General features: G+C 36.7%; 2 protein-coding genes across 5 annotated transcripts; one reads left to right on the top strand and one right to left on the bottom strand.

Annotated features, from left to right (window-relative positions):
- The first annotated feature begins 1,838 nt into the window (after positions 1–1,838).
- LOC106066561 (putative ferric-chelate reductase 1) lies at positions 1,839–11,902 on the top strand. Of its 4 annotated transcripts, none has more exons than XM_013225619.2 (6): positions 1,839–1,991; positions 4,088–4,300; positions 5,012–5,139; positions 6,709–6,800; positions 7,621–7,724; positions 9,352–11,902. In XM_013225619.2, exons 2-6 carry the CDS (start codon positions 4,105–4,107, stop codon positions 9,444–9,446), a joined length of 615 nt encoding a protein of 204 aa, XP_013081073.2. In that variant the 5' UTR covers positions 1,839–1,991; positions 4,088–4,104; the 3' UTR covers positions 9,447–11,902. The 4 variants fall into 4 exon arrangements, with proteins under 4 accessions (XP_013081073.2, XP_013081092.2, XP_013081082.2 ...); XM_013225638.2 differs by lacking the exon at positions 1,839–1,991 and adding an exon at positions 1,996–2,095; XM_013225628.2 differs by lacking the exon at positions 1,839–1,991 and adding an exon at positions 2,103–2,256.
- A 2,729-nt stretch (positions 11,903–14,631) lies between these two features.
- Positions 14,632–19,610, bottom strand: LOC129926332 (uncharacterized). Its single transcript, XM_056029653.1, has 4 exons — positions 19,441–19,610; positions 18,963–18,966; positions 15,479–16,228; positions 14,632–15,327 (listed from the first exon to the last, which is right to left on the bottom strand). The coding sequence occupies exons 1-4, from the start codon at positions 19,608–19,610 to the stop codon at positions 14,632–14,634; spliced, it is 1,620 nt and encodes a 539-aa protein (XP_055885628.1).
- Between the last annotated feature and the right edge of the window lie 249 nt (positions 19,611–19,859).

Genomic DNA, 19,859 nt, shown 5'->3' on the forward strand with positions numbered 1-19,859 from the left:
CATGTAAAGCAAACAAATGCAAAAAAAAAGCAACTAGCTTAGCGATCTCACTAAAAGAACCTGCTCCAGGTGTGTCTCGACACCGAGTCTCTTGAACGGTGAATGACAACCTGATCTCGTTTCAAGTCAATGTCAGAAAATGTATGTATGTGTGTGTACATATATAACGTCTGTGTGGTTGAAAACTATAACGCTAGAATAATAATCGTGACTGGAGTGATCTAAATATAGAATTGATCTCATCTAGGGTCAATGCCAGCCAATGAAATATATTCCATGCTTGAAAGTTCCTTGGGTAAGAGGTAGGCCTACACCAGACCGAGTGAAGCATAACGTCTTTTTGTTAAGATTACAGCGTCACCACATGCGTAGGAAAACAAAGAAACGTGTGTATGAGTCAATGCGTATAATCCCTCAATGTGATCACATAACATTGCAAGATCATTCTATATCTATAACAATTGGAGTACCCAATGTAGGGGCTACAGAATATAGAAGTATATTTCATTTTACACAATGTTTCAAATTAAAAGTCCCCCTTTATCTCTGATAAATAGACCTATTTATTTCAATGCAAATTACAAAGGGAGTTTAAGGGACGATATATATTTATTATTAAATTATATATCTAGGCTTATGGGGACAACTAACTCTGTTTCATAAGAAGAAAAAAAGAATACTTCTTTAATATGTTACCTGCTAAGTTTTTAATTTATTGATCCATTAAGTCGATTTTAAAAAAAGTAAAACAACGATTCGTTGAATAAATAAATAAAAAAATATACGCTAATGTACCTCTTTTATTTGTTCCGTTAAAGATTGGCTTTCCTTTCTGTCATTCTCTAACTTTTTGCCTCAATTTAAATTTGTTGGAGAAATGTCTTTTGGAAATGGGGGGGGGGGGGGAGGATTTTGTAATTGTTCACACACATACATATATTTACATTCTTTTTTATTTTTTAATCAAAATCTTATTATTTAAATAAACCACATTTTAAAAAAAAATTAATAGCTTTTTTTTTTAATCTTCAGAATATTTTTTTCTTATTTTTACTTCCATATTTCCTCTACACCATTTTCGAAGATGATGACGATAATCTTAAACAATGCCAAGGACGCTAAATTGAATGTCACCGTTGTCAACTAAATAAAAAAGAAAAAGTTTAAATCTTAACTTTTAAATTAATGTATCGGTGTAGGTCTTTGTATGAGCTCCCATTTGTCACCACAAGCTGGTAGCCCTTCGTTTTTATATCAGTTTTACTTCATAGAGTTAAAAGTCCAATGCCTCCTTACTATTGAAATGATTGTGTGCTACGGAGGGAAGAGTTTAGAAAACTAGATTCTGCAGTAAGAAAAAGTACACAAAAATTATATAGCTTTTAAAAGACAGATTATTAACACTTCCGTTATTTTGTACGCCGGATACACCAAAAATCTAACTATTTACAGCCTTGCGCTATAAATAAACAACTTAAACATACGATAATTCAAATAATATCACTTTAATTATAAAAAAAGCAACATTTCAAAATCATTTGAAATTAAAATAAATTGTAAGCAGTTTACTTCATTTCACTTTTTCCTTCAAGAGACGAAATACTAGCTCCCTAGTAGCCCATTTAGATAATGTATTCTGTTAACTGATTGATAAGTTGTTTTTACTTATAGAGCTTTAAACTATATCGTAGTTTAAACAAAGATAAGGAGTTAGGTTTAAATTCTATGCAAGGTACAGATATTGCGTGAGTATCCCTAACAATGGTGATAGATTCTATTTCAATACATCCGCACCCCTTCCCCCCCCCCCCCCAAACACACAACTACTTGCCATTTTGTTCTTGTTCTACATCAGTGTCACGGCTGGAGTGTCCCAAGACGCCCGATCCTCTCAAGTGCTGATAGTGACTCTTCCTTTGTCAACCGTGTCACTATTATTTTTTTCTTTTTAATTTTCATTTTTTGGACTAGAGTAAAGTCAAGATAAGCCGGTAGGTAGTGCTATATAGTCTAATTACTTAAAGCCTGTCTGAGTTGTTTTCTAAACCAAATCAATAACGTTCCACGTGACTGGCAATTCGTGTTCCTCATCCTGGTATGTATTGATTGAAACATGCACAGCGTGTTTAGTTTCCAGGAATTTGATCGTGCTTTTTTGTTCATGCATTCACCGCTTTTCTCCTAAGCTTAGATTATAATAACTGAAATTCAAATTTCATTTCAATAAAAATATAAAATTGTGAAATTCGTGGTTGGGTAAGTAACCGGTCCTATATGTCTGTCTGCAGGTTGATAACTTAAGTAGACACACGTGACCTACTTTGGTGTATTATTAAGAGTCACTGTTTACTTTTCCTTCTTTTGAGTTGGACGCCATTTTTGTATAACTGTTGCTTGTTTTATGTTTCATCAATGTGATCACACCTAAAAACATCCCTAAGTACTTGGTAAATATGTTACATTTGAGATATACAGCTGTAAGAACCCTCTATATAACGTGATCCTGTCTGACCTATATAAACACTCGTATAACATGACTAACAGGCCAACATTGACTATGTCTCCGAGCTAACCCGCGTTGTTTTTCAAGTACTGTTAGGTCACTAGACAAAATCGCAATTATGCTATTTCTAGTTTTCTACGCACCAGCCTATTGTATCCTTACATCTATTGCTCGACCTCGTACCTCAATTGAACTAGTTATATTCCTTATTAAAAGGGATGATTTAACTGTGTCATCAAGCATAATACCATTTTTGTAAGTCTTATCTAAGGAAAAGAGACGCAAAACAATGTCATATATCTTAATAATGCAAGACTAAGCTCCCTTTAAACCATTAATTAATTAACTAATTTTTATTGATACATGCATTGTTATCGACTATGAGCAATTATGCACAATTGAGAATGGGAAGTGGGGAAAAAACGTGTACAAATAGTAATAAGGGGAATAACTCTACATATACAGTCACATCTCTCAATAAGTAGCCATAGTTTCCTTTCCTCGATACCAAACAAAATAATTCATCATCATCATCTATCCCTTAACAGTTTGCATAACCAAATCCCTCGAATTTTCCTGGTCAGAAGATGTTCTTACAAGGATATCAAGAGATAGGCAGGTCAATTCTCTTATGTTATCCAGACATTTTTTTTAACGACCCTTTCTTTGTGCTTCCTCCACTGTACCTTTGAGAATGACTTTTGACAGTGAGTCATGTCCTACAATTTAACCAAGCCAGCTCAGCTTTTGTCTCTACACAGTATTGATGAGTTCCACCCTTTTGCCAGCCAGAGTGTTGACTTGCAAAAGTACAAACTCATGTTTTCTTTTCCTGGTATCTGATACCCATCGGTTTTCTGTAACATTTACTCTCAAAAGCTTGGATTCTTCTTTCAGCCTCAGCGTTCAGTGTCCAGCTTTCACAACCCAAACAGGAGTACAGAGACCACTAGCCAAGAAAAGATTTCCATCCAATTTTACTTGGAAGCTGATTTTACTCTTCCAGATTTTCCATAGTTCCACAGTTTCTACAAAATAATGAATTGCCAATTATTAAAGAAACTAATTGGCTCATTCGTTGATTCATGTTTCGTTAGGTACAGCAAATAATGTTGTGTAAAGTTTTAACTTGATTCGAGAAAGTTTGTGGGAGCAATAACGTGTTCGAAAATTGTACCAGACAGTCAGAGTACCAGACAGACAGAGTACCAGACAGACAGAGTACCAGACAGACAGAGTGAATTGATTTCATTCAAAACAAAGACAGGGACACAAAAGGAATGCTGATGTATACAATATTAGCATGCGGTTATTTGAAATGCTGCTATAAGAAATTGGTTTACAAAAACTCGACAAAATAATTCTTAAGGAAGTTGAGATTATAGTACGTTGACAATACACCATTACAGAGAAAAATAATCGTACATAAACGTAGCCAGTGCAAGAGGGACAATGCATTCCAAAGCAACATTACTAATTTATTCATCAGATTATACTTTGCTTAAATTATTTTTTTACTTTACTCGAACAAGAAAACCCTTTGTAGCATTTTTTTTTTGGTTATCAATAAAATTACTATTTCAGAATAATCAGTTATCGAAATGACAACCTATTTACATATTACTATTATTGGGTTGTCTCTCTTTGGAATTGTGAAGAGTTATCCTAATGGGAAAAACGTTGATGATTCCTGCGGCAGTATGATACCGAGTCATGGGGCCAGTGCACAATCTGTTACAGCTCCATTTCAGATAACCTTCTGCCCTGCCTGGTACCAGGCAGGCTCCACAGTTACCGGTAAGTGCCGACATTAATTCAGCGCTGGGATACCAATGTAACGATTTTTTTTAACTCACAATATTGAAGACCAACAATAACTGAAGCTCGCTTACTAACAGAACAAGTAAAAAATTATAAAAAAATACTTTAAAAGAGACAAACAAATTTCATCAATTATTTTGAATCAATCAAGTAATTAATTTTTAATTGATTTAGACTAGCAATAATAAATCTGTTCGGTTGGAAATATTTGTATTAATTTTTGTGCAGTAGCTAAGGGGAGGGAGGGTGGGGGAGAATTTAAAAATTCTATCGGGCACCCACTTGAGGGGGGATCCAAATTAGTGGGTTTTTTTTTACATTAAATATTAAGTATTACGCAAAATGCAGGGGCCCGGCCCTCAAAGAGGTTAAGCCCCAGGGCAACCGATCGATGACAAATTCCTATCTAATTCGCTGCACAACTTGAATCTCTCCTTCGCTTAGTACACTTTATAAATAAAACAAAAATAGTTAAACGAGTTGATTGAAAAGTGGTTAATTTTGTATTTGATTCACATGTTGTCATGACAATGAATAATTGTGCAAAGTTTCAACTTGATTTGAGATTGGAAGTGGAAGAAATAACGTGCAAAATATTCCATTCAGAAGACAGACGGAATGAAGGTAATACCGTCATAGAAGCTTGGTGAGAAGAACAAGTCAAACTAGTGTTGTTTCATGTTTCAGTGACCATCAGTAACACGTCCATGACATATTTCAAAGGGTTCATGCTTCAAGCACGACAAAACCCTGGAACCTCTACAAGATACGGCACATTTATGACTACAGCGTACTCCAATAATGCTTGCTCTTCGGTAATATATATATTTTATAATAAACTATCTTATACCCATGCTTTGCTAGGATTTATCAATTTGAATATGTTTATTATGACCAAACATCGTTAAAAATCCTTCAAAGGAATGGCTTGAAGTGAAAAGCGTCCCCCGCCAAAAACACTGGACCCGAGCCCCAGCCCAAAAACTTTTTTTTGGTTCTTTGAATTCTAGAAGTTTTTTTTGTTTAATCTTCCAGCTTTCAATTGAACCTGCAACCTGCCAAATTGTCTCTGCGCGCGCACACACACACGCACACACATTTATTTAGTACAAAACAAAACAAAAAAAAAAAGCTTTCACGGACGGCCCGCGTTGAAACGCCCCCCATCAACACACACACACACACACAAATTTAAACCCGTGAATTATACAAACATTTGAGCTTTACTCCTACCGTAGAACAGCTTTAATGGCCACGCCCCTTTCCAAAACTAAACCCTCTAACACCTGCTTTTTCTACTTCTCGTCAGCTATAGATCTAGTTTCTAAGCTTGGGGGGGCCAAAGGGGTGTAATTTTTGGCTATTTCTCTGCCCAAGATATGATCAATCCTGCAGCCAGGCATACAGGAAGACTGAAGCCCCACATGATTTCCATCAATTGTTCAATATTGAAATAGTTAATATTGTCTCATCAGTGACATATCAAATGTTACGAAATGTATGTACTCGACAAAGGGGGATACATATTTTTTCACCAATTGTAATTACCCATTCTTAAAATCATTTTAAATTATAACCCCTTTAAAATAACGTTTATAGTTATATAGATGTAGACTTACTTAGATCCTCCCCCACCGTTAGGTGCTACAAAGGGCGCCAAGTTCTCTTCACAGAGTTTGGTGGCACATAGGGCGGCAAGTCACAATCAACTCAACAGTCTCTGGAGAGCTTTGGTCTTCCAATAAGGTGCTACGCAATGTTAAACGGGGAGTACCCTATTTTCGTTTTCCGATGTTTTGTCTTTTGGAGAACGTGCTTTGTCTTGTCCAAAAATACTCGTAAGTCTCGCGAATCTCATAGAACGTTCGGTCACCAATTGGCTTCAGGGCGAGTGTGGTAGAAAATGTATTAGATGGTGGCATGAGCTAGCTATGCTATTCCTATGGTCCTACAGGTGTACGAATGTCAATGTATTAGATGGTGGCATGAGCTAGCTATGCTATTCCTATGGTCCTACAGGTGTACGAATGTCAATGTATTAGATGGTGGCATGAGCTAGCTATGCTATTCCTATGGTCCTACAGGTGTACGAATGTCAATGTATTAGATGGTGGCATGAGCTAGCTATGCTATTCCTATGGTCCTACAGGTGTACGAATGTCAATGTATTAGATGGTGGCATGAGCTAGCTATGCTATTCCTATGGTCCTACAGGTGTACGAATGTCAATGTATTAGATGGTGGCATGAGCTAGCTATGCTATTCCTATGGTCCTACAGGTGTACGAATGTCAATGTATTAGATGGTGGCATGAGCTAGCTATGCTATTCCTATGGTCCTACAGGTGTAAGAATGTTAATGGATTTCCTCCTATTCTATTTTAGAGTGCAGTGGTGCATAATGGCGATGGAAATAAAGCCAGGCTTTCTTTTCAATGGACTGCACCAGCAGCAGCTTCAGGAAACCTCAAGTTTTTGTAAATTATGGAAATCACCACTATCTATCTATCTATCTATCTATCTATCTATCTATCTATCTATCTATCTATCTATTTATCTACCAATCTAACTATCTAGATTATATATATATATATATATATATATATATATATATATATATATATATATATATATATATATATATATAATTTTCAATAAAAAACCATAATGCAGCTTTGGTACTTATTTAGCCCTGGTTTAACCCAGAACTCTAATTAAAGTCTCAGTTCTGAGTCAAATTCATTGTCTTCTTGTGGATTCGAACCAAAAACTTATATAGTTCTTACCTTTACAACTATTTTGGTTCTGAGGGTTAACTGTAAATGTTTAATTCCTTGAGCTTATTATAGTTATAAGTCTTAACGAAACTAAACAAAAAAATAACAACCAAATAAAATTCTCAGAAAGACACAGACGTAAAGGTACATTCCTTATTCCAAGACAATCAGTGGCATAGACTGAGTTTCAACCTCCAATCTTATCTTATCTTATGAAATACAGACGCTAATTCAAAAAAGAACATGATTACGTTCAAAGCGTGTTCCTAGGTCGATCTAGTCATGCATGTTAATTAATGACTTAAATTATGCCTAGCCATTGGTTTTCCTGGCTGACTCAGACGGAGCTTTTGTACAAAATTGTTCTAGCATATTTTAACAATTAACCTGCATGGTCAAGTGTAGGACGTATCTACGTGATTTTTTAAAAGGGTATTTTGTTAGATTTTAAAAAAATATTTTTACAATTTTATAACGAATTACATTTAAAATTTAATTAATCAGTGCAATGTTTCTCTAGGGCGACTTTTGTTCAGAGTGAAAGAGTATTTTGGGTCCAAGTGGCTTCATCACAACTGACGGACATGACTGGTCAAAATGTGACAGCGACTAACTGCACAACTAGTAAGTCGTTTGTGATTTTTATTAATTCATCCATAAATTCACAATGACGTTAAACAAGTGCTGTCAGCCACTTGGCTAGTGTCTAGAATTCACAATGAGGTTAAACAAGTGCTGTCAGCCACTTTGCTAGTGTCTAGAATTCACAATGAGGTTAAGCAAGTGCTGTCAACCACTTGGCTAGTGTCTAGAATTCACAATGAGGTTATGCAAGTGCTGTGAGCGACTTGGCTAGTGTCTAGAATTCACAATGAGGTTAAACAAGTGCTGTCAACCACTTGGCTGGTGTCTAGAATTCACAATGAGGTTAAGTAAGTGCTGTCAGCCACTTGACTAGTGTCTAGAATTCACAATGACGTTAAACAAGTGCTGTCAGCCACTTGGCTAGTGTCTAGAATTCACAATGAGGTTAAGCAAGTGCTGTCAGCCACTTGGCTAGTGTCTAGAATTCACAATGAGGTTAAGCAAGTGCTGTCAACCACTTGGCTAGTGTCTAGAATTCACAATGAGGTTAAGCAAGTGCTGTCAACCACTTGGCTTGTGTCTAGAATTCACAATGAGGTTAAGCATGTGCTGTCAGCCACTTGGCTAGTGTCTAGAATTCACAATGAGGTTAAGCAGTATCTCAACCACTTGGTTAGTGTCTAGAATTCACAATGAGGTTAAGCATGTGCTGTCAGCCACTTGGCTAGTGTCTAGAATTTCTGTTTTTCCTCGCAATCTATTGGGTCGTGGTAGCCGACTGGTAAAGCGCTCGGCCTACGAACGGAAAGATATCGAGTTCAAATCCAGGTAAATACTGGGAATTTTAGCTTTTGGAAGTTTTAGGACGCCGCTAGGTCCACCCAGCCCCAACGGGTACCTGACAGACGATTAAGAAGTAATGGCAGTTGGTCACTGTGCTGGCCACATGATACTCTTTTTAACCGTCTGCCATAGAAACAGAAACTTGTATCCCTCGCTAGAGATCTTTGTACTCCTATATGGTAATGAAGTTAAACACTGAAGGCAGAGGCTGAAAGGAGAACTTTGAGAGGAATACAAATGATGGGTATCAGATACCAAGAAGAAAAAGATAAATGAGTTTGTACTTTTAAAGTCAACACTCTGGTTGGCAAAAAAAAAAAGAGAAATTTTTCAATACTTTCAAAAGACGAAAACTTATTGTAAGACAGGTCTCACTGTCAAGGATCATCCTTCAAGCTACAGTGTAGGGAGCACGAAAAAAGTGACGTCCAAAGAAAAGCTGACTGGACAATGTAAAAGAATGGACCGGACTCTCTCTTGATATGTCCAGTTAAGAACAGCTGCTGACCTGGAAATGTGAAGGGACTTACATACGCAACCGACGAAGTGAAAAGACAGACTATGAGATGAGATGAAACAGATGAGCTTTGCGTCTTCTGGTCCCATAGATTGCAAGGTCTTAAAGGGAAACCTATACACATTTATCTCATTTTATTTATACTACCATTCGAGACCTGATGTGTTTCATTTTAATCTAGTATCTAAGACATGTTTTATGAATTATATTGTTTAATCCAGGATGAAATGGCATAGCTCTTATTCTACAACAATAAATAATTTATGCGCAAATGCACCAAATATTTTCCTATAATTGATTCCACAGCTGATGACTCTAGCAGCTCGGTGCGCACACAGATGTCATTTCTTTTTGTAGTTTTGTGCATTTGTATTTCCAATGTACTTATTATTACCGTATAAGTCTGCTGAAATGGATTCCTTTCTTGTTTCTTTATGAGTATTTTATTTTATTATGCATATTATGTTTTATAATTGTTTATGATTTAGTCACCCTTCGTAATACTTCGTATATAGCATTGGGAAAAAATTAAGTTACTTTATATCATCGTAAATGAGAGACTACTTTCTATAAATTATAGTTGTCTTAAAATTTCCAAGATTATTTCTACATTTGTTATTAGTTTTTTAAAAAAGTTCTATAGCTATGTTTAGTAAATTTATAGAAATATATAAATAAATAAATATTTCTTTACGTTTATCCATTTCAATCTTATAAAATAACATCTACTCTCATTTTTTTGTTGAGGATACTATTTCGCGGAATTGGAACAATCAAAAATGTTCCAACTTAAGGCTTTCACATTGTTTTTCTTATAAGCTTTTTAAAAAAAAAACATCAATGAAAAGGCACACGGATATAATTTGCTTATAATTAGATATAATGAATCGGGTTTCTGATATTGTTAACCATAATAATTAGCAAAGATTTTGTTCTATTATTCTCATATTTCATTGCATACGCGTACCAGATTATCATGAGGCCAGCACAAGTATCTGCTAGTTTTAACGGCTATCAGATTATGTTAGGTGAACTTAGAAACGTAAAATTATGTCTAGGAACTATAGATTCCAGCAGGATTAGAACAGTTAATCCTCTGTTTGGTGGCTCTACCATCTAGTCCATTCATTCCATTACAATAATAATAAAGCTTTTTTTTTTCGAGTCCGAAGAGGTATATCCTATGGCTAGGCAGTCCCAACTACGACCTACATATTTTGTGTAAATATTTCATGTATTCTTTTTATTATTATTTAATTGTTTATTTTTAAATTGTATCATATCTAAAGTATATTTACTAAAGGCTTACAATTGGGGAAAGTATACTAATAATATATAAAATAGTGGAGTAACTGGCTACTGGCTTTTTAAAAAATCTCCTAGTCAAGAAAAAGTATTTTATTGTCACTGAACTATGTTGATAGCTTGTAGTAACTCTACATTGAAGTGAAGAAGCAAAAATTAAAATACAAAACTTGAAACAAAGCAACAATCCAATCCTTATTTGTAACATGGTTTTTGTTCCAGCAAAGTTTTGTTGTCTAGTCCACAGCGTAAAAGGATATAATGAACCATATGTATTGTGGGGGGCACTGTGGCTGAGTAGTTAGCGCTTGGCTCCGAACCTGGGGTCCTGGGTTGGAATGTCGGTGAAGACACCTAGCTCTATTGGATACCTGACTTAAGTTGGGGAAAGTAAAGGCTCTTGGTCGTGCTGACACGCGCTCGTTAATTGCTAGCCAAAGAAACAGATGAACTAAACATCATCTTCTCTATAGATCGTAAAGGTCTGAAAGGGGAACTTTACTTACTTACTATGTATTGTGTTCAGCGTAATTAATTTACTATTCTAAAACACAGCCGTCATTGTTTTGTCTTTATATTTTCTTTATTGGATATGACTACTAGAGTTAGGTCATCATGATCGTATGGATCATTGAAATTCCCAGAAATCTGTGAGCTTTTAATTTTTGTGTAAGCTTCTGATATGTTTAAATATAACTGTGTTGTCATTGGAGATTTTCAGACAAATGAGGCAAATTTATAAATAGCAAGATTTACTGTGTATCTAGTGCAGAGAATACAGACGTGTTGATCAATTAGCCTTTTTTTTAGAACCATGTAATAATTTATTTGCCTTATTTGGCACATGATTTTCAAAAATGTCTGAAAAACTATAAATAGATCTAGTTTGTTTGGTATATCCGGTGTACAGAAAAAAAGAAAGTGTTGATGACCTTTTGGTTGAACATCAAACTGAAAACCAAGAACATGATACCTTTTGGTTGAATATCAAACTGAAAACCAAGGGCATGATACCTTTGTTGGAACATCAAACTGAAAACCAAGGGCATGATACCTTTGTTGGAACATCAAACTGAAAACCAAGGGCATGATACCTTTGTTGGAACATCAAACTGAAAACCAAGGGCATGATACCTTTGTTGGAACATCAAACTGAAAACCAAGGGCATGATACCTTTGTTGGAACATCAAACTGAAAACCAAGGGCATGATACCTTTGTTGGAACATCAAACTGAAAACCAAGGGCATGATACCTTTGTTGGAACATCAAACTGAAAACCAAGGGCATGATACCTTTGTTGGAACATCAAACTGAAAACCAAGGGCATGATACCTTTGTTGGAACATCAAACTGAAAACCAAGGGCATGATACCTTTGTTGCAAAATCTCCAATGCACAATAAGGCTACGTGACATTTGGCTTATGTCAGTGTTGTTGCATTGTGTGTGTTTTAGCTTCGCTGATTTTGATTTCAATATGGTTTAATCTTTACAAACATATTTCTTAATGTGATTCAATCTTAACTAAAATAAATACATTTTATATTTCAAGATTATGATCTTTCGTCTTTAATTATAAAGGTTTTCAACAAATTAATGTCTGTATTTCATAGTTCGACTATATATACACTGAAAACTGATCAAATAATCTTTGATCTGGTTAGAACGAATGGTCCGTCACAACAAAATAAAATAGTAATAAGTTAAAAAGTAAATTTCTATAGCTATGCTTAGAAATATATCTTGAAAATAATCTAGAGTTTTTCTAAGTTTATCTATAGCAAGCTTCTAAAATAACATAAACACGAATCTTTCTAGTGAAGATACCACGGAATGGAAGTCGAACTTTCAAAATAACTCAAACCTAAAGACTTTTACAAAACTTTAGAGTTAAGACTAACAAGACGAATGAAAATAGAAGGTTTGTATATCTACAAACAGAGAAAAAAAACATAAAATGAATTTGAAAACAAGTAAAATATAGACACTATATTAAAAAAAAAAGCTTATATTAGTTGAAATCGCATCAATTTTTGGAATCAATCATATAATTAATTTTTGATAGATCTAGGCTTTTTACCTTACCTACCTTTACCTCTCCCTTAGACGTGTCGACCGTCTTTCTCCATTCCTCCTTGTCTTTTACCTTGTTTAAAACCTCTTTTATGTTGTCCTCCAATCCATTTCTCTGTCTGCTTCTTCTTCTTTTTCCTGGTACTGTTCCTAAAGGAAGGTCTTTGCAAGCTCCGCAGATCTTGTGATATGGCCATAGATTTTAAGCTTGCGTTTTTTTACAATAGTTAGCAGGTCACCATGTGGTCCATTCGCTGTAGTAACCCTGTCTCTAATTTCTTGGTTTGTGATGCGGTCTTTGAATGTGATACCTAGGATCCTTCTGTAGCAACTCAATTCCATTGCTAGGACCCTCCTCTCTAGGTCTGCAGTCAGCGTCCAAGACTCGCAACCATACACAAATGTGGCCATGAGTATATCCAATTCTTTTAGGTCTAGACTAACAATAATAAATTTGTGCCATCGGAAATATTTTATTAAGTATTTTTTAGCGCAATAGCATCCTTAGAGCGCTATGGTCCAATTACTTTTGTGTATCAGATGAGGGGGGGGGGGTATCTGGGAGAAAGTTTCCGTGATCCTTTTTTAAAAGCTGTTCGAATCTGAATTCGAACTCGAGTTCTGGAGCCTTCATGATGGAAGGCCAACGTGCTAGACACTGAGCTTATATCTTGTAATTATAAAAATAGAAGGTTTTATTGACTACTGATAGTTGAATTCTTTTAGCAAATGAGACCTAATTCTCTACACAAGGCTTATCTACCCTAAGCTTAGTACATCTTCTATAGCTAACTAAATTAATAAATTACGACTAATTCATTAATTAGTTTGTTGTTGTTTTTTTATTGATTCGTGTGTCTTGCATAGACACTGAATAATTGTGGGAGGATGGGAACTGTAGAGAAATTACGGGTAACACCCCCCCCCCACCCCACTTTCGACAGACAGACAGTCGCTTCCAGTTAATTTAAGCTTTGTAAAACAAAAAAGATTGTATCCACAACGCGAGGAACTAAATCAAGCAGAAAAGAAATGTCCCCAGCAATAATATATTTGACTGAAGAATAAAGAATTTAAGAAAATATGAAGGATTGTAATAAAACAAAAAGTAAAAAAGAAATAATTTGAATATTTGTTTATAAATAACGTCTAGTACGGAAGAAATATACTTCCTATTCATTTTTGAGTTGAAAATGTCCTCTGTCTCTATTTTGGTCTAAGCGTTCTTCGATAGTTTGAGCTTCTTGGTTTAGAGATGTCTCATGACACGGAAAGCAAAAACGAACGTATCAAAAGATGTCTACTTTCGTTTCCAATATAAGTTTGAAGAACAAGTTTTTAAAAAAAATATGGCTTTTATATAGCGATACTTTCATGCTTATAGCATGCTCAGAGCGCTTTGGTCCAATCTCAGTTGTGGACCAGTGGGGGGGGGGGGGGGGTATATAGGAGAAGGTTTTTCCGTGCTGCCTTCAGGCGCTCAGTAAACACAACTCTGCCCGAGTCGGGTGTCGAACCTCGAGCCCTCTTCGTTGGTAGCCAAGCCAAGGTTACTTAGCCTCTCGAAAACGCTTCCCCAAAAAGTTCACCAAAAACAACCCTTTAGGACCAGAATGCGCAACTAACTTGATATGACCATAACTGTATCCTTTTGGTTTTTAGGTAAATGTGCTGAAAAGAAGGTAATTTTTTATAATTATGATAAATCTGTCATATTTTACTGGCCATTAGTGCAATTAAGAAGCACTTTATGAAATAATTAATTACAGTTTTAAAAGCGATAGAGTTAAAGAACACTATTGAACCCAATGATTTTTGTTCATTACCTATTGAAGTCAAAAACGTAATGCATGGATGTAACCATGACAATAGAAACAACGACCGAGTTTGGTGAAGCCATTGTGGAATCAATAGCCCATAGTTACTGAGTGCTAACTTCAATTTCCAGAGCAAGCTCCTTATTGATCTATTGCTTATAGTTGCAGTGTGACCCTATTAAAATAAATGTCTCATTTTCATTCATAATAGATTGAATTGGTTTTTAGAATTGATGAATCCATTAGTGGTACATGAAAGACGTGTTTTGATTATCTAGTCATTCATTTTGAAAATCTAATGACGAAAAACAGATAGCGTTTGAATATTTTGGCGAGCATAAACAATACTGTAAAAAATAATTCTTATTATAATTATAAAAATCTTATTATTCATAAGGAAATATGTTTTAGAAGATCTCTCATGGCACTTAGGTCTCTTGGTACACTTAGATCTTTCTGATCACTTAGATCTCTCTGGGCACTAAGATCTCTCTGGGCACTTAGATCTCTCTGGACACTTAGATCTCTTGGTACACTTAGATTTCTCTGGGCACTTAGATCTCTCTGGGCACTTAGATCTATTGGTACACTTAGATCTCTCTGGGCACTTAGATCTCTCTGGGCCCTTAGATCTCTCTGGGCACTTAGATCTCTCTGGGCACTTAGATCTCTCTGGGCACTTAGATCTCTTGGTACACTTAGATCTCTCTGGGCACTTAGATCTCTCTGGGCACTTAGATCTCTCTGGGCACTTAGATCTCTCTGGGCACTTAGATCTCTTGGTACACTTAGATCTCTCTGGGCACTTAGATCTCTCTGGGCACTTAGATCTCTCTGGGCAATTAGATCTCTTGGTACACTTAGATCTCTCTGGGCACTTAGATCTCTTGGTACACTTAGATCTCTCTGGGCACTTAGATCTCTCTGGGCACTTAGATCTCTTGGTACACTTAGATCTCTCTGGGCACTTAGATCTCTCTGGGCACATAGATCTCTCTGGGCACTTAGATCTCTCTGGGCACTTAGATCTCTTGGTACACTTAGATCTCTATGAACACTTAGATCTCTCTGGGCACTTAGATCTCTCTAGGCACTTAGATCTTTCTGGGCACTTACATCTCTCTAAGCACTCATGTCTCTCTATGCACTTAGATCTCTCAGGGCACTCAAAAAATCGTATTATTCATAAGGAAATATGTTTTAGAAGATCTCTCATGGCACTTAGGTCTCTTGGTACACTTAGATCTTTCTGATCACTTAGATCTCTCTGGGCACTTAGATCTCTCTGGGCACTCAGGTCTCTTGGTACACTTAGATCTCTCTGGGCACTTAAATCTCTCTGGGCACTTAGAGCTCTCTGGGCACTTAGATCTCTTGGTACACTTAGATTTCTCTGGGCACTTAGATCTCTCAGGGCACTTAGATCTATTGGTACACTTAGATCTCTCGGGGCAATTAGATCTCTCTGGGCACTTAGATCTCTTGGTACACTTAGATCTCTCTGGGCACTTAGATCTCTTGGTACACTTAGATCTCTCTCGGCACTTAGATCTCTCTGGGCACTTAGATCTCTCTGGGCACTTAGATCTCTCTGGGCACTTAGATCTCTTGGTACACTTAGATCTCTCTGGGCACTTAGATCTCTCTGGGCACTTAGATCTCTTTGGGCACTTAGATCTCTCTGGGCACTTAGATCTCTCTGGGCACTTAGATCTCTTGGTACACTTAGATCTCTCTGGGCACTTAGATCTCTCTGGGCAATTAGATCTCTTGGTACACTTAGATCTCTCTGGGCACTTAGATCTCTTGGTACACTTAGATCTCTCTGGGCACTTAGATCTCTCTGGGCACTTAGATCTCTTGGTACACTTAGATCTCTCTGGGCACTTAGATCTCTCTGGGCACTTAGATCTCTCTGGGCACTTAGATCTCTTGGTACACTTAGATCTCTATGAACACTTAGATCTCTCTGGGCACTTAGATCTCTCTAGGCACTAAGATCTTTCTGGGCACTTACATCTCTCTAAGCACTCATGTCTCTCTATGCACTTAGATCTCTCAGGGCACTCGGGTCTCTTTAGGCACTTAAATCTCTCAGGGCACTCAGGTCTCTGTAGGCACTTAGATCTCCCAGGGCACTCAGATCTCTCTAGGCACTTAGATCTCTCAGGGCACTCAGGTCTCTCTATGCACTTAAATCTCTCAGGGCACTCAAATCTCTCTAGGCACTTAGATCTATCGAGCACTTAGGTCTCTCTAGGCACTTAGATCTCCCAGGGCACTCAGGTCTCTCTAGGCACTTAGATCTCTCAGGGCACTCAGGTCTCTCTAGGCACTTAAATCTCCCAGGGCACTCAGGTCTCTCTAGACACGTAAATCTCTCAGGGCACTCAGGTCTCTCTAGGCACTTAAATCTCCCAGGGCACTCAGGTCTCTCTAGACACGTAAATCTCTCAGGGCACTTAGATTTCTCAGGGCACTTAGGTTTTTACTTGAGGTCAACAATTCATAAAGATAGATTGAACAATTTGGCAATACTTGCTTTTGCATTTGAGCGTGATCTATGTAGGAAACAAAATTTTGAGAATTTACTGTATGACTTCGCTACACAAGACTCGTAAAGTTAACTTGATCGAGGTATTTTACTTTGTAAAGAATGAATAAAATGCAATTTTCACTTATCATCCTTATCCTTACCAGACTAGGCCCCGCGCAATCCGTTTCGCATAGGGCCCCGCAATCGTTAGGACCGGCCATGTTTGTATATTATGTTTAAAGCCGGCCACATTTAAAAAAAAAGAATTTAAAAAACACATGAAAGAAAATGTTCAATCAATAATCAAATTGAAGGATTGATACACCGTTGACGAAATGAAAATAAATCAATCATTTTTATTTATTACAGACGTTACTTCAAAAAGGAGGCGCGGTGGTTGAGCGATAAAGCGCTTGACTTCCGAAACGGGCTCCCTGGTTAGAATCCTGGTGAAGACTGGGATTTTTAATTTCGGGATCTTTTGGCGCCTCTAAGTCCACCAAACTCTAATGGGTACCAGACATTAGTTGGGGAAAAGAAAAGGCGGTTGGTCGTTGTGCTAGTCACATGACACCCTCGTTAACAGTGGGCCACTGAAACAAATGATCTTTTCGTCATCTGCCCTTTACATCTCAAGGTCTGGAAGCAAAACTTACTTACTTCAGAAAAAAAGATAATTATTATAAATAATCATTTGAGAAAAAAAAATAGTTTGATCATTATGGAATAACTTGTTTGCAAGGCAACGTTTCATCAAAACTGTTGCGCCGCTTATAAAAAGAGCATCAAATATCACACGCACAACACTACCATATTTAATCAATCTTTTTAAACAAAAAGCTCAGAAAAATCGGAGCTTGGAATATAACAGCCACCCCTCCATCATAACTACGTCAAGTCATCGAGAACTGGGCGACTTCTATCAATCAAGACTAGAACCGAACAGTACAAAAATTCTTTCTTTCCTTACTCGGTCAGACTGTATCAGCACTACTCGTTGACTAGGAAACATGAGAAGAATCAAGACGTCTGTGTAGTCACTCAATGAACTCTTTATGTTTGGGTCTGTTCTATTTAGGTGAATGTATTTGTGGTTTTTATTTTTGAGAAAAGTCTCTTGAATCGCAATAAATTTCCATAAGGATCAATAAAGTCTTAGTCTTCATTCTCATTCCAGGTTTATTTTTTATTTTTCTGAAATGCGTTCTATTTGTTTTTTTTTTATGTAAAGGCCTTTTTATAATCACATGACATTAATGAGGCCTCCAGAAATGCAGATATATGGCTAAGAGCAAAGTGTAATAGGCCTACGCACCTGTATAAAAAATACTTTGCAGTGTCTATAATTTTAACAGTAAACCCTTAACTGTACATGTTGTTTTTTTTAAAACTAGGTATTGCACATCTATGTATTTGTTGACGCTAATAGAACACCTACACACTGCCCTATATCTCATATTTCACATCAACGTTGGACATCTGGAAGTATGTGCTCAAACAAACTGTGTGTGTGTCACCAGACACACGAAGTCAAGTATTTTCAAACAAAATAATAAAATGTACACGCACACACACGTGCACATATCTCTGATTATTGAAATCTTGTCAAGTATTTATTAAATTGTCCGTAACAAATAACGCTTTTACCAAAACCAATGTGTATATTTAGATATAGATCTAAATGGAATAACGCTAATATGCTCTTAAGGAAGACATGTACAGCTAGATCTATGTCTAGTTCCATTCGCAATAGATGCGATGCAAGTCCACGAGTGCATCTCACTAGTCTAGATGTCATCTTTGAAACGTCCACATAACAAAGTAAAGTCTTTCTAGGATTATAGACACTTTATTGAGAAAACTAAATATCTTGTTTGTGACCTTTGTTTATTGTATAATTCTACGGTAATGGCAGATAGACCTTATGTTAATTTAATCAGTAATTTGATTTGTTGGATAGCATGTCTATATTTATATGTTATAGCTTCCCAAGTCACTCCATTTTTTTTATCTGACTACAAAAAATTTTTAAATATTTAGAAATTTTTCCAACCATAAGCTCTTCTATAAAATACATTTAAAAAAAAAATGCAGTGACCCGATTTGCATCACTGACCGTGTGCCAAATGTTTGCGGTAATAGTTCGTGACAATTCTTAAATTTCATGCCGGCGTGGCTTTCTTACAATTCTATTGGGAAAAGAGAACAACAAGAAGTGATCTTCTAAGTTACTATTTACCATCTAATTTTCATTCAGGAGGAACAACATGGAATCTAGATCCTTATGGGCAGGGAATGCGGGGCAATAGGATTTGAACCCCAGCCATTATGACAACAGTCCAAAGCGCACACCACACAATTACGAAGCCATTGGACTACAAGAAAAGCTTGAATCGCTGTGAAGACAATGTTCAGCAGATTAAAGTTTTTAGAAGAATAAAAAATAAAGATTTACTGGTACTAGTCAAGTTTATTTTCTGGCAACATTCACACCTCTGATCATTCCATAGGTCATCCACATTGACACCTCTGATCATTCCATAGGTCATCCACATTCACACCTCTTATCATTCCATAGGTCATCCACATTCACACCTCTGATCATTCCATAGGTCATCCACATTCACACCTCTTATCATTCCATAGGTCATCCACATTCACACCTCTGATCATTCCATAGGTCATCCACATTCACACCTCTGATCATTCCATAGGTCATCCACATTCGACATAGGTCATCCACATTCACACCTCTGATCATTCCATAGGTCATCCACATTCGACATAGGTCATCCACATTCACACCTCTTATCATTCCATAGGTCATCCACATTCACACCTCTTATCATTCCATAGGTCATCCACATTCGACATAGGTCATCCACATTCACACCTCTGATCATTCCATAGGTCATCCACATTCACACCTCTTATCATTCCATAGGTCATCCACATTCACACCTCTGATCATTCCATAGGTCATCCACATTCACACCTCTGATCATTCCATAGGTCATCCACATTCACACCTCTGATCATTCCATAGGTCATCCACATTCACACCTCTTATCATTCCATAGGT

The sequence above is a fragment of the Biomphalaria glabrata genome, chromosome 5 (genome assembly GCF_947242115.1).
Source record: "Biomphalaria glabrata chromosome 5, xgBioGlab47.1, whole genome shotgun sequence".
NCBI classification, from domain to species: Eukaryota; Metazoa; Mollusca; class Gastropoda; family Planorbidae; genus Biomphalaria; species Biomphalaria glabrata.